Source organism: Ranitomeya variabilis, chromosome 1 (assembly GCF_051348905.1).
Source record: "Ranitomeya variabilis isolate aRanVar5 chromosome 1, aRanVar5.hap1, whole genome shotgun sequence".
Classification (NCBI taxonomy): domain Eukaryota; kingdom Metazoa; phylum Chordata; class Amphibia; order Anura; family Dendrobatidae; genus Ranitomeya; species Ranitomeya variabilis.
In genome coordinates this window covers 798,663,538-798,678,617 of record NC_135232.1, presented here as the reverse complement: position 1 = coordinate 798,678,617, position 15,080 = coordinate 798,663,538, and the positions used below count along the sequence as shown (strand labels likewise).

General features: G+C 42.1%; 2 protein-coding genes across 2 annotated transcripts in view; one reads left to right on the top strand and one right to left on the bottom strand.

Moving 5' to 3' along the window:
* The window catches only part of LOC143785094 (low-density lipoprotein receptor-related protein 2-like), a 102,028-nt gene extending 96,502 nt beyond the window's left edge, over positions 1-5,526 (top strand). Inside the window, exons 34-35 of the mRNA XM_077273770.1 lie at positions 4,345-4,376; positions 5,443-5,526. Coding sequence (XP_077129885.1) covers positions 4,345-4,356 — 12 coding nt within the window. The 3' untranslated portion in view covers positions 4,357-4,376; positions 5,443-5,526. The remainder of the gene's footprint in view (positions 1-4,344; positions 4,377-5,442) is intronic.
* Positions 5,527-8,592: 3,066 nt separating this feature from the next.
* On the bottom strand, positions 8,593-9,595 carry LOC143768402 (uncharacterized). Its single transcript, XM_077257111.1, has 3 exons — positions 9,578-9,595; positions 9,337-9,484; positions 8,593-9,257 (listed from the first exon to the last, which is right to left on the bottom strand). The coding sequence occupies exon 3, from the start codon at positions 9,233-9,235 to the stop codon at positions 8,618-8,620; it is 618 nt and encodes a 205-aa protein (XP_077113226.1). The 5' UTR covers positions 9,236-9,257; positions 9,337-9,484; positions 9,578-9,595; the 3' UTR covers positions 8,593-8,617.
* Between the last annotated feature and the right edge of the window lie 5,485 nt (positions 9,596-15,080).

Sequence of the window (15,080 nt, the reverse complement as noted above, 5' to 3'; positions counted from 1 at the left end):
AAACTTTGTAATTTTCAGGTTTTTTTTTGTTTTTTCCCCCACTTATAAACGCAAGTCATACTGAAGAAATTTTTACCTTTATCATAAAGTACAAAGTTTTTTCGTGACAATCTTCGAATCTAGGATCCACTGAAGCGTTCAGTTATGACCTCCTAAAGTGACATTGGTCAGAATTGTGAAAACTGACCTGGTCATTTAGGTGAAAACAGGCTGGGTCCCAAAGGGTTAAAAAGAGAAGTAATTCAAAATTTTTTTCTTCTAATGCACCACTTGGAATTTTTACCAGTACATCACATAATTAATGAATGGTGTCGTTAAAATTTACACCTCATCCTGCAAAAAAGCAAGCCCTCATATGGCTATGTTGATTGGGAAAAATAAGTTATGGCTCTTAAATGGGAGATGCAAAAATGGCAATGTCAGGAAGGGGTTAAAGGATGCAAATTGTCAAATTATATAATTTAACATTTTCCATCTTCTCCATACTGACAACTTTTTAAACACAAATGGTTCCAAACAGATAAATCAGTAATTCACAGGTGACCTCTTTATTAATTTGCCTTTAACCTGCATCTGATCAATATGATATGTCCAGCCAAAGTATACCTGTGTGATATCTGACCATTTTTATTTAGTTTCCGTGTAGTCAAATTATTCACTTTCAGTCTGGAGGTGTAATCCAGCCCTAGTGTGCAGTATTGATCAGACATGGTATAGGAGTATTATCCAGGCATGGCGCTGGTGGTGTTTTCCACTAAGGCTGTGGTGGTAACGTAGTCACTGCATTCTGAATAACGTTGGGCATATTTTATATATGCACACTGTCTGGATAGCATTGTTATTTATTTTCTTCAAGAACACTGAAATCTTGGTGAGCCCAGTGCACACTACTGGACCTGGCTGTGATCTAGGAATAGATCATTGGGTTAAATGTCATTTATACATTGTGCCACAGTAGATGATCAATGATAAACTATACAGTAGGCCATTTATATGGATACACCTAAATAAAACGGGAATGGTTGGTGATATCAACTTCCTGTTTGACACATTAGTATATGGGAAGGGGGAAACTTTTCAAGATGGGTGGGGACCATGGTGGCCATTTTGAAGTTGGCTATTTTGGATCCAACTTTATTTTTTCCAATGGGAAGAGGATCATGTGACACATCAAACTTATTGAGAATTCCACAAGAAAAACAATGGTGTGCTTGGTTTTAACGTAACTGTATTCTTTCATTAATTATTTACAAGATTGACCACTTATAAAATGTGTTCAAAGTGCTGCCCATTGTGTTGGATTGTCAAAGCAACCCTCTTCTCCCACTCGTGAAACACTGATAGCAACACCGCAGAACAAATGCTAGCACAGGCTTCCAGTATCTGATGTATCAGATGCTGCACATCTCGTATCTTCACAGCATAGACTTATCTTTGGGGTCATCTGAATACAAATGTCGAAGGGTATGTACACACGTTGCGGATTTGTGTGGATTTTTCCCTGCCGAATCTGAAAAATTCGCAGGTAAAACGCCCTGCGTTTTACTTGTAGATTTACCACGGTTTTTGTGTGGTTTTCACATGCGTTTTGACACCTGCGGATTCCAATTATGGAACAGGTGTAAAACGCTGCAGAATCTGCACAAAGAATTGACATGCTGCAGAAAATAAAGTGCAGCGTTTCCACGCAGTATTTTCCGCTGCATAGCACTGCGGATTTGGTTTTCCATAGGTTTACATGGTACTGTACAACGCATGGAAAACTGCTGCGAATCCGCAGCATCAAATCTGCTGTGGATCTGCAGTCAAATTCACAACGTGTGCACATACCCTAAGGAGGTCAGTTTGGGAGACCTTGGTAGCCATTCAACTAGCCCTCGACAACCAATCCAGTTTCCAGGAAACTGTTCATGTAGGAATGCTCGGACCTGACACCCATAATGTGGTGGCGCACCATCTTGCTGGAAAAACTCAGGAAAATTGCCATCTTCAGTGCATAAAGAGGGCAACACCTCATCATGTAGCAATTTCAGATTTCCAGTGGCATTGAGGTTTCCATTGATGAAGAATCATATACCACACCATACCCATACAACCCCATCCAAAGATATGGATATCTGAAATGGCTACATGATGTGTTTCCCTCTTTATGCACTGAAGATGGCACATTCCTTGAGTTTTTCTAGCAAGATGATGCACCAACACATTATGGTGTCAGGTCCCAGCATTCCTACATGAACAGTTTCCTGGAAAGTGGATTAGTCGTCGTGGGCCAGTTGAATGGCCACCAAGGTCTCCAGATCTGACCCCCTTAGACTTTTGTCTTTGGGGTCATCTGAAGGCAATTGTCTATGCTGTGAAAATACAAGATGTGCAGCATCTGAAACAATGGATACTGGAAGCCTGTGCTAGCATTTCTTCTGCGGTGTTGCTATCAGTGTGTCACGAGTGGGAGAAGAGGGTTGCATTGACAATCCAACACAATGGGCAGCACTTTGAACGCATTTTATAAGTGGTCATAAACTTGTAAATAACTCATGAAAGAATAGTTACATTAAAACCAAGCACACCATTGGTTTTTGTTGTGAAATTCTCAATAAGTTTGTGTCGCATGACCCTTTTCCCATTGGAAAAAATAAAGTTGGATCCAAAATGGCTGACGTCAAAATCATCTTGAAAAGTTCCCCCCCCTCCCATATGCTAATGTGCCACAAACGGGAAGTTGATATCACCAACCATTCCCATTTTATTTTAGGTGTATCCATATAAATGGCCCACCCTGTAGTACTGAAAATAATTGACTAACCGGAATACACACCAAAAAGACAATGGCAGCAAGAGATGAATACGGCCCTGGGTGTCCATTTATTCTAAAACAGATGGGTGCTACTTACTATTTCCCCCCCCACTGGACAATCTTAAGATTCTTCCAAGTCCAGATGATAAGGTCTTGACACGAATGTTTGGTATTCTGCCGTTTCAGAAGATCCACCTAATGTACACATGTGTGAGCACTGGCACATCGCACAACACGATTGTATGTTGATGTGAACAAGTAGTGGAGCACTTCCTCCTATTTAGCTACAGCAAGATAAAAAAAATTAAAAAAAAGTCACCCTAAAAATAGTTGACCTAATGGCTAGAAGAGATCCCTCTTCATCACTGTTTTTGACCTGTGCAGTGGTGGGAATAGCCATGTTTCCTTTTTAGCATGTCATCTCGCATCCAGATTCTTTGAGTATGACCACTATCGGCAGGCCGTCTGGGAGGGCATCAAGACTGTGCACCATAACAAGCGTATTCTAGCTAGATGGACAGATTTCAATTTACTTTTCTTTTTTTTTTTTTTCTGCCTTCAACCTCCCTCCCGACCCCGTAGATTTACATCGAGAATCAGATTTGGCGCAACTGCAGATTAGTACATGACATAATCAAAAAAATCTTCTGAGATGCCTGGATGAAACTAATTTTCATCAGTGTTTTTAAGTCTGTGTGAGATCAGTTTTCTTACAATTGAGCTAAAAAAAGGACATAAACAAATGGTTTGCTAGGCTAACAGTAATGTATCCATAAATCAGATGCCAGTTGGATGTTGGTGGGATCAGTGTTATAATTATTTTTTTGAAAAATACACTTCTATTTCTCTTGGAAACTATATGATCATGTACATTTATGCATTCAGACTGGAATGGATGAGCATCAGATGTATTCATACGAGACTAAAAAGAAAGTCTTGTATGCTGTGGTTTTGTTTTTTTCCTTAAGGACCGTTGGAATGAAAAATCTGATTGCGCACATCCGATTTATACAGTAGTCTGCATGAGCCTTTAAAATTGTACACTCCTGTAACACATGAAGTACAAATTGTTAGTTGTGCGCTCCTTTTTGACTTGGTCAGGTATGCAGGGGCAGACATATCTTTGGTGCAACCGGGGGCCACAAGGTAAGGGGCCCACTTCCACCTCCAAAGCTAGTGGAATTGTGTATTATGATGAACTATTGGGCTACAAAGGGCCCGTATATTGTTCTTACCTAAGGGCCTTTTCTGTCTGCCACTGTAGGTACCAAAATTATATGTGGTGGTTGAGGTAGACTGTTATGCCTGGTGTACCTTGAATAGATCACCTGTGGAAAAGAGTAAATGGTTAAAAAAATAAATAAAAATAAAATAGAAATCTAGTTGAAAGATCTCCAGGGAATAAGTATATGTAGCTTAATCTATTTTCTAATATTGTATATTGAAGCCTTCTGTTTGAGAGTTTGGTTTGTGGACTCTTCTTGCATTTTATTTCTCTTGCCTCTTTAACATTGGTTATATTATGATTTTTTTTTTCTTCCTTGTAGGACCATTCTTGACACAGATTAAGAAAAATAAGGTACAGCATTTTGTTAAAATTTACAAAAGTTAATTCCTCAACTTGGATGTTGTATTTCATTTAAAAATTTATTTTGCTGATCTATTCGATAGTAAGAAATTGTCAGCCCAGATATAGCCCTATTTCTGGACAGTTTATCAAATTACAACAGGGCTGTAAAAATTACATTGTGAAACAATGGTAAATCATTAAATTAGAATTGTGTATATAGACATATCACTCCTAAAGGGGTTGCCCAACCATAGGCTAGAAGTCTGCAGTCACTTTTTTTTCTTATTTAAGTCATTTTTTGCTGACAGTACCTAAGTACAGGCATTCTGTGCACCTATGGCAGGGCCAAACATTCAAGTGCTCCTTGCCAACAGCTTGTTTTCTGCTATAAAGCCAGAGCTGTCAATCAGGACAGGGGAATGGACAGGAGTAAAACAATGGGAAGATGCACTTAGATGAATCATGGTGTGACCAAAGATTCATCACTTGGTTAAAAGGACTGTTAGGCTGTTTTCACACATCAGTTTTTTTGCCATCAGGCTCAATCCGGTGAATTCTGAAAAAAAACAAAACAAAAAAAAAACCACTGATCCGGCAAAAGTTGCCGCTGGATCCATTTTTTTTCTTAGACTTGTATTAGCGACGGATAGTCTCTTGTTTCATCTGTTTTTTGCCGAATCCATAATTTTCTGAAAAAACTGACATAGTAACATTTTTCTCTGTCGAAAAAACTGACAGCAACGGATCCATTGCCATCCGTCCGTCATTTGCTACAATGGAACCCTATGGCACCCGATCCGTCAAATGACTGAATCTGGCGATGGATTCTGCTTTTTTAACGGAGCATGCTCCAATTTTTTAGGCTCCAGTTTGACGGATTCGACTAGCTGATCCAGCTAACGGATCTGGCACATCAGTTTTTCACAATTTGCGACTGTTCTTTTTAAACATTTGACCGATTCTGCCTGCAAAAAACTGATGTGTGAAAGCAAGCCTTACAGAATGATTGTTCAGATCAAATAATTTCACATATGTATTCTGAATGTAGTCTAATCTATTGTATTTGTTCCTGTAGATAAAAAGCTACACGAAGTTCCACAAGACTCAAGAATTCAATCTAGAACGCTAGAAAAAATAAATTAATAAATACACGTTTACTAAACTGTAGTGTTCGCGTGTTCCCTTTACATATATATTATATACACATTCCTATTCTTGTTTCAGATCACCAATCATGAAAGTGACAAATATAAATATTAGACACAAATGACAAACACAAAATGCAGTTTTTAAATGAAGGGCTCTATTAATAGACAAAGAAATCCAGAAATCCAAACCTACAGGGCCCTGTGTGAAAGTGATCATTGTCCACAGCAATACAGTTCAATTGGATGTAAAAATGCAGGCCAAAAGTACTGCAGATTACTGAAGTCCTGTTACGAAAAAGAAAGCCTAGTGTAGAGGAGTTTATTTTTCTTGTGTACCCCTGCTCATTGTTCCTGCTTCCAGCACATCTTTTATAATCCGGTGACTAGTCTGATTTAGTCTGTTCTCTTAGAACGCCTTACAACAATATTCACTTAGCGGTCAGTGGTTTGAATAATACAGTTAGTGATAAGCGAATGTGCTCGGATAACATGTTTATCTGAGTATCTTGGGTGTGCTTGGATATCGTCAAGTCCCTGCAGCTGCATGTTTTAGGCTATGTGCACACGTCAGGATTTCTTGCAGAAAATTCCTGAGGAAAAACCTGAAATTTTCTGAAAATCTACATGCGTTTTTGCCGCGGTTTTGACGCATTTTTTTCCAGACATTTCCCAATGCATTTTATAGTGGGAAATCCGCAAAAAACCCGCAAAATTAATGAACATGCTGCGTTTTTTACTGCGATGCGCTTTTTTCGCAGAAAAAAAACGCATTATGTGCACAAAACATGCGGAATTCATTCTAAATGATGGGATGCATATTGTATGCTGTTTTTTTGCGGTTTTATAGCGTTTTTATCGCGAAAAACCGCGAAAAAAACAGGAAAAATTTGCAAAGTGTGCACACAGCCTTATAGCTGTTAAACAATTCCCGCATGAGTTGCAGTTGTCTCACAGCTACAAAATGTGCATCCACAGGGACTAACCTAATATCCGAGCACACCAAGACACTCAGATAACATATTACCCAAGCACGTTCGCCCATCACTAGTTACAACTCCACACATCCAGTTCTGTGATCTGCAGTATTTTTTTCTTTTTCTTTCAGGACACGACATAAAACTGATTAAGCAGACGCAGTAGTTCTTGCATCACCACAAACACCAGCGGAAACTGGCTAACTTCCTAGTGACTCTTTTGGAAATAATATTAAGTGGCAAGAGTCTGTTATATGACTTAAATTCCTAAGGAGAGTGTGTTCTTAATCTTATCCCCTTTCCAACTGGGATATTTTTTTGCATTCTTGTGCCTTTTTTGACATTCCGCCCCCAAATCAAAAAACGAGGACCTTTTTTTTTTCTTTATTTTTTTTATTTATTTTTTTGTTGGACGAGTAGTACTTTAAGTTTTTCCTTTTTATATGGTAAAATATCTGGCACATGCATTCTCCAGGTCAGTACAACTACAGCAATGCCAAACACACAAAATAAAAATGATACAAGTTTAATGTAAAAAAGCCTTAAGGTTTTTTTTGCACTGTGAATGTTTTTTTTTTTTTTATACAATTTTAAGGTAGAGGTGATTTTAAAGTGGCATTTTTACATTTTTTTTTTTTTGCACTGTTAAGGTAGATCAATACCCCCACACCCATTTTGTTGTCGTGTTTTTTTTCCTTCTCATTTTGCCCTTTACGGATGATTCAATTTAATATTTCCAGAAGTTTTACCCATTGAATCACCCTTTTACGCCCATTACAAAGAAATTTGATTCTTTCATCTCCTGTATTGAGATTTTACCCTCTATTTAGCAAAATCTGCAGTGAGTAAAGACAGATTTTCCCATAATGGAGATGACCTTTTTACGCTTTTTAAAAAATTCTATAGATGAGGGGGGAGCTAGAAGCAGCCTCCAACAAACTGCTGCAAGTTCTCATGGCACAAGTTAGTGACAGTTAGTTCTCCACAGGACTTAGATTTTTCCAATACTGAGATGGTTCTGTCTCAATTAATTGGTAAGCGATTATCATAATTAATCAATGACACAAACAAGCAGTCTAGGAGAAGACTGATACTCAGCAGTGACCACACAGTGAATTTGCAGCAGTCATACAGCTTGACTGCGAGCAGCGGGAAACCAGTTATTAATCAGCAGGAGGTCAGCAGTCACGCCCCATCAGAGTAGCCTGGAAGAGCGGCTTCCGTGGAGCAGCTGAAATGCTGGCAGGAATGAGGAGTACGCAGCTGGGTAAGGCTACTTTCACACACAGCATATTTGCTGCGTATTTTTACGCGCGCGTATTTTGCTGCTGCTTTACCTGCGTTTTTTTTACGCAGGCAAAAAACGCAGCTGCTTTCACACACTGCGTTTTTTGCTGCGTTTTTTGCTGCGTTTTTTGCAGCTGCGTTTTTTTTCAGCATTGTGTACTGAAATTAAAGTTTGTTTGAAAAGAAAAAAGGGGAAAAAAAAGAGTCATTGAGGTCATTTCCTGTCTTTGACTCAGAATACAATACACACTGGAGTTAACACTGGAGTTTTCCGGTACTCCACATTGTTTGCTGTACGTTATTCCTGACACTCCTGTGAGTTCTTCTACCATAGATATAGAGTGCCTTCTATTCAGCAGTTCCCCTCGTAGTATATCTGATTTCTAGGGGGTGTCCTCTATTCATGGCAAGTGGGTGTTATGTAATGTGTATTTTTGGCCATGGTCGACAAATCAAAGAAGCAGACTACATCATAGTTAAAAGTTCAAATATTTATTTGTAGTAACTGTCAAAATTGAAAAACTTTTCTAATAAAATTGAGAATAGAATGATTTTTTTTTTTTTTTTGTTATTAACAAAATTCCACACGTAAACACTGTAAACATCCCCAAAATGGGATTATAAACCTGTGGATGTCCAAGTCCACTCATTAATTGCCGCCAGGAGGGCATGCTTCCAGCTTTCATTAGTATTGCGCAAGGCCCTTTCCTCGTCACCACTGACGGTGAGTCATTCGGCACTTGCGCAACACTAATCAGAGCTGGAAACATGCCCTCTTGGCGGAAACTGAGGAGTGGAATTGGACATCATGGCGTTTTAAACATGAAAAGCAACATTATGCCTACTGGTCCTCATATAGGCTTTGTGAATATGAGTAGTAGCTCCAGTCTGGATGGTGTTCTTCAGACTGGGCTACTACTCTGGATGTTGGTGCACCTGCAGCAGCACTTGGAGCAGATGGCAGAGGTCTATTGAATGCTGCTGCAGGTGCAAGAGGAGTCGGCGTCGGTGGATGCCAGATGTGGTTTAGTGAACAAACCATTTCTTCAAAGGTTGGATTTATATGCGGATACTTCTTAAAACATGTCACCGCCATTGAAATATACGTCATGCAGGAGTCCTGGACCTCGGGGGACAGAGTACGCATTCTGGAAGCTAGAGTGGTTCCATATGCTGAGAATTGATCCTCTTCAGGTTGGCGATCAATTAGAGAAATTGCCCTTGCCAAGGCAGCCGTCTCCTCATCCTCCTTTGAAGAGCCTCTTTTCCTCTTCCTCTGTGTTGAGGCTGGAGGTGGAGGTGGTGGCGGCGGCGATGCCAATGAACTAGTCTCGGAGAGGGGCAGATCATCATTTTGGGTAGAAGGGTCAGGCCTTGGCTCATTTGGAAGAGAGCTGGTAGCAGGCTGTGAAGCATGTTCATACACTGGAGTTGTTGCTGTGGCCGGGATTTCGGTCATCGGCTGGACATTGCCTATGGTTCTGTAAAGAGAAACATCAAAACAATAGTTTTAATACATTTTATTTTCTATTCAAAATTAAAGACGTTACTGATACTTACGGTCGGTAATGTAGACTGCCGTTTAAAAATTGGAGTTCCTGTTCAAAACGCCCTTGAGAAGCAGGTGCCGCAGAGCCACTTGGTGCTTCTGACCGTGACCGTGTAAATCTGTCCCTCACCGACCTCCAGCGGGTTCTCAAGGCTGAAACTAAAAAGTGAAAAATTGAACCTATTAATATACTATTCAACTACATACAGACAAGAAATTCAAAAATACTCCTCCAAAATGGAAAATATTTACCAATTTCTTTTTGCCGCTCCTTTGGGTATGACTCGTACAGGGGATAGAGGGTGACACAGACCTTGTGCCAGGAAGCAGTTTTTGTATATTTGTTGGAAAACTCCCGGCACCCCTTATCCCAAAGACATGGGAAGTTTTGAACCTAAAAAAGGTAAAACATTAACTACTATTAGTTATACACACAAAATTTGACAAACTTGATAGAGGCAGAAAAAGTAACACAGGCTGCTGAGGAATGACAACCCCAACTGCTTATTACCTTCACACGCATACGGGACACACACGCACAGGGGACACACACGCACAGGGGACAGAAAATCCGGTGAAGAGCGTTTTTTTAAATAAATATTTTGCTAGGTTTAAAACTAAATTGGAAATAAATAGGGATTCAACGCAGGGCGCAGAGAACGCAGCAAGTTGCGTATTTAAGTGCCACGTGCCGCGTATTTCGGTGCCACGTATTTCAGTGCCACGTGCCACATATTTCAGTGCCATGTATCAAAGTGCCATGTGCCACGTATTTCAGTGCCACGTATTTCAGTGCCACGTATTTCAGTGCCACGTATCAAAGTGCCACGTGCCACGTATCAAAGTGCCACGTATCAAAGTGCCACGTGCCACGTATCAAAGTGCCACGTATTTCAGTGCCACATGCCACGTATCAAAGTGCCACGTATCAAAGTGCCACGTATTTCAGTGCCACGTGCCACGTATCAAAGTGCCACGTATCAAAGTGCCACGTGCCACATATTTCAGTGCCATGTGCCACGTATTTCAGGGCCACGTGCCACGTATTTCAGTGCCACGTGCCACGTATTTCAGGGCCACGTGCCACGTATTTCAGTGCCACGTGCCACGTATCAAAGTGCCACGTGCCACATATTTCAGTGCCACGTATTTAAGTGACACGTATCACGTATTTCAGTGCCACGTATTTCAGTGCCACGTGCCACGTATCAAAGTGCCACGTGCCACATATTTCAGTGCCACGTATTTAAGTGACACGTATCACGTATTTCAGTGCCACGTATTTCAGTGCCACGTATCAAAGTGCCACGTGCCACATATTTCAGTGCCACGTATTTAAGTGACACGTGCCACGTATCAAAGTGCCACGTATCACATATTTCAGTGCCACGTATTTAAGTGACACGTGCCACGTATCAAAGTGCCACGTATCACGTATTTCAGTGCCACGTATTTAAGTGACACGTATCACGTATAAGTGCCACGTGTCACGTATTTAATTGCCACGTATTTAAGTGCCACGTATCAAGATTTTCCATGGAGAACAGACACATCCAGAGATATGTCTGCTCTCCACGGCTGCAGCAACACACTGACAGGAGCCATAGTTCCTGTCGGTGTGTCACTGCGCATGCGCGAGCGAGTTTACCGGCGGTCATTGACCCCGGCACTCTCGCTTAACGGCAGTGCTGCGTGGGAAAGTTCAACGCAGCTGTACTGCTGTTAACCGAGACGCCGGAGCCATTGAAGTACGCGATACACTGCTAGGAGCTTCGCTCCTGGCAGTGTATCGCCGGAGAGCAGGGGATCGGCGTGGGACACTCGTTTTATGGATTCTGCGGACAGGGAGTATGGATTTGGTTTATTATTTTTGGATTTTTTCCTGGAGGATCGAGGGCTTCGCCTACAAGTGTGCTGTTGGTGAGTATATACTGTTATGTGTTGTATGTACTGTACTGTGTGTCGTGTATGTGTATTGTGTGTAGGTGTTTTGTGTAACTTTACAATTGTGCTAAGTCGCCGGACACAGGGACAACTCTCCCATCCTAATACCGGATGGGAGTAGTAGTCCCATACGGCGACTTAGCACAATGGTGGCACTAGCGTCGCATGGGGACACACACGCATACACACACACACACACACACACACACACACACACACACACACACACACACACACACACACATACACATACCGTCTCGATCAGCAGCCCCACGTTTATGGTCATTCTGTTGAATGACTCCATGCTGCTTCACTGGGGGGCGGGGGCTTCCCTCTTCCTGTCCGACGTCACGTCCGGTCCTGGGTGTCAACCCCTCCGTACAAAGACGCCGACACCCAGGACAAAGGCGCTGTGTGTGGACGGTAAGATGGGGCCCTATGGGGACACGCAGACACGCCGCTGTGTAAAGAATTGACATGTCAATTCTTTTTATGCCGGCGTGTTTGCAGACAAAAACGCCGCGTTTTTTTGCGGTGTGTCTGAACGGCAAAGTGAATTTCTCATTCACTTTGCCGGCAGACGAAAATGACATTGCGCATTTTTGAAAAGCGCCCGCAAAATAGCGCTCAAAAATGCGCTATGTCTGAAAGTAGCCTAAATGTTACAAAAAGGCTGAGTTCACACATAGCAGAATTGCAGCGGAAATTTCCACGGCAATTCTGCGCCTCCTGCTGCGGGTATATCGCATGCAGAATTTGCATGCATATACCCGCAGAAAACTAGCGTTTTGCAAGCAGAATTAGCTTGCAGAGTGCTAGCGTTTTCCAAGCGATCTGTAGCATCGCTTGGAAAACTGTTTGACAGGTTGGTCACACTTGTCAAACATAGTGTTTGACAAGTGTGACCAACTTTTTACTATAGATGCAGCCTATGCAGCATCTATAGTAAAAGATAAAATGTTAAAAATAATAAAAAAAATAAAAAAAAAGGTTATACTCACCTCAGCGGCGTCCGTTCCTAATGCTGTGTGTTCAGGACCTTCCATTGACGTAGCGGTCACGTGACCGCGACGTCATCGCAGGTCCTTCACACACACCTCGGAAGCCTCTGAGAAGGTCGGGCCGCCAGAAGGTGAGTATATCGCTATTTTTTATTTTAATTCTTTTTTTTTTTTTACCACTTATATGGTGCCCAGTCCGTGGAGGAGAGTCTCCTCTCCTCCACCCTGGGTACCAACCGCACTTGATCTGCTTACTTCCCGCATGGTGTGCACAGCCCCGTGCGGGAAGTAAGCAGATCATTGCACTCCTATGTGTGCAGAATCGCCGCGATTCCGCTATTTTAATGAACATGCTGCATTTTTTTCTGGATTGCGATTCCGCTCAGGAAAAAGATGCAGCATGTGCACAAAAAATGCGGATTGCAATCTGTTACATAGGATGCTTAATGTTAGCGTTTTTTTCGCGGTTTTATAGCGTTTTTATAGCGAAAAACCGCGAAAAAAACGCAAAAAATCTGCTACGTGTGCACACAGCCTAAAGGGTAGGGGGAAAAGTGCCAGGGAGCTCAGTCCTGATCTGGGAGAACCTAGTAAATATAAAACATACAAGAAACAAACAAAATAAACCCTGCTGTAACTAAATAAGTAAAAAACAAAAGTACATCTAAATAACGGTTATTAGTAATGCTGTTTTTGATCAAAACTGCCTAAAACCGGCCCTGGATGGCTTTTATGATAGTGGGGCCCTAGGCAAAAGTTTAAAATGGGGCCCCAAATGCTAACATATTGCACATCACACAGAAGCATTTCTGTTGTATTTACATGCGCTGATTTCAGGCCGCTAAACGAGTGTGATCAATACTGAAGTCGTTCGCTTGTTTCCCGGCCTCTTTACACCAACTGAGAAAGAATGATCTAATAGTGATTGATCAGTTCCCATCAATCTGTCCCTATACAGTATCATGTTATCAGCAGCAGATCTACAGTTTACACCGGTGATGTGCTGCTGTGAACAATTATTTTTGTTCCTGCATAAACAATCCAGTCTCTCGAAGAATATGCAGCATTTTGCTTCTTAAGTATAATACACCCCATAGTCCTCCATATATTATAATGTGCACCACGATCCTCCATATTGTAAAATGCACACCCCACAGTCCTCCATATAGTATAATACACTCCCCATAGTCCTCCATATAGTATAATACACTCCCTATAGTCCTCATATATTAAAATTCACTCCGCAGTCCTCCATATAGTATTATACACTTCTAATCCATGTAGTACAATTCACTTCCCATAGTATAATGCACCCCATAGTTCTTCATATAGTATAATGTATTCCCCATACAGTATAATGCAGCCCATATATAATATAATGCAGCCACCCCACAGAATATAATATAGCCCAATAGCCCACTCGTAGTATAATGCAGCCCCTCCATAGAATATATGGTAGCTGACTCAGAGTATAATGCAGCCCCCACACAATATAATGCAGCCCCCATAGAATATAATACAGCCCCCCATAGAATATAATGTAGCCCCATCAGAGTATGATGCAATCACCCCTCATAGAATGTAGGCCCTCATAGAATATAATGTAGCCCCATCAAAGAGTTTGATGCAATCTTCCCCAATAGAATATAATACAGCCCACCTTCCCATAGAATATAATGTTGCCAACCCCCTCCCCTCACTCATTCATATATTAAAAAAAAAAACACAAAACCTCACCTCTCCTCGCGTCCCGTGCTGCTCCCATTGCTCCAGGCTTGGCTCCGGTCTCAGCGGCTGCAGTCTGCCCGGTACACAGCAGGTACATGATGTGATGCCATCGCGCACCCACAGTGGCAGAGGGGAATGATGGGAGAGGGAGCATCAGCTGACGCTCTCTCAATCATTGCATTGAAATGTACTAGGGTCTTAGATGCCGGTATAGTTGAATGTTTCGGTGCTGGTGGCAGGTGACTGGCTGGGAGCTCCTGGTGGAGCGGGGGCCCTAAGCAGGTGCCTGGTCTACCTGCCGCTAATGCCGGCCCTGAAGCCATCCCACCATCGGCAAGGTGCCCTGATCGGGAAGGTCATATGCTGTCTAAAATTGAATTGAATTGACCTCAGTTTGTGAATAAGGGCAAACAAAAGGACCGAGTAAATATGCCTGTTTGGCTGATATTATGAATTCTAGGAGTAAATCCTGGGCTTGCAATCAGGAAAACGACTGCTGTAGGAAGGAGGGCCATAGGAGTGCAGCAAAGGCCAGACAGATGTTGGTGGTAGGGGACTCTATAATTAAGCAGAGAGGGTCATTTGCTGCTGAGACCATGAATGCTGAAAAATGTATTGTCTGCCGGGTGCTCAGGTTCAGCATATTTGGGATCGGATAGACAGACTGCTGGGAGGGGCTGGGAAAAACTCAGCTGTCACTGGTACCGATGTGTACCATGACCAAGTTAGAGGGGGGTGGAAGGTCCTTAAAAATGATTACAGGGAGCTTGGAGAGAAGCTGAATGCCAGGGCCTTCAAGGTGGTTTCCAAAATACTGTTGGTGCCACTTGAAACACAGCGGTTGCTTAGAAATTGGTGAAGGAAGGGTTTGGGTTAATGGAGAAGGGGGCTGACTTTTCTGTCTGCTACAGGCTCTACAGTAGGAATGGGTTACGCCTCAGTGGGGAGGGTGCAGCTGTGCTTGGGGGGGGGGGGGGAATGGTCAGATGGATGGGGGTGCTTTTAAACTAGGTCTGGAAGCAAAGTAGATGTGCTAAAAAGGATAGAGTAGATAGACAGTTGGGGTGACTTAGAATTTAGGA

Excerpts from the sequence above, each read along its gene's own strand:
- LOC143768402 (XM_077257111.1), bottom strand. The coding sequence starts at position 9,235 with ATGACCGAAATCCCGGCCACAGCAACAACTCCAGTGTATGAACATGCT.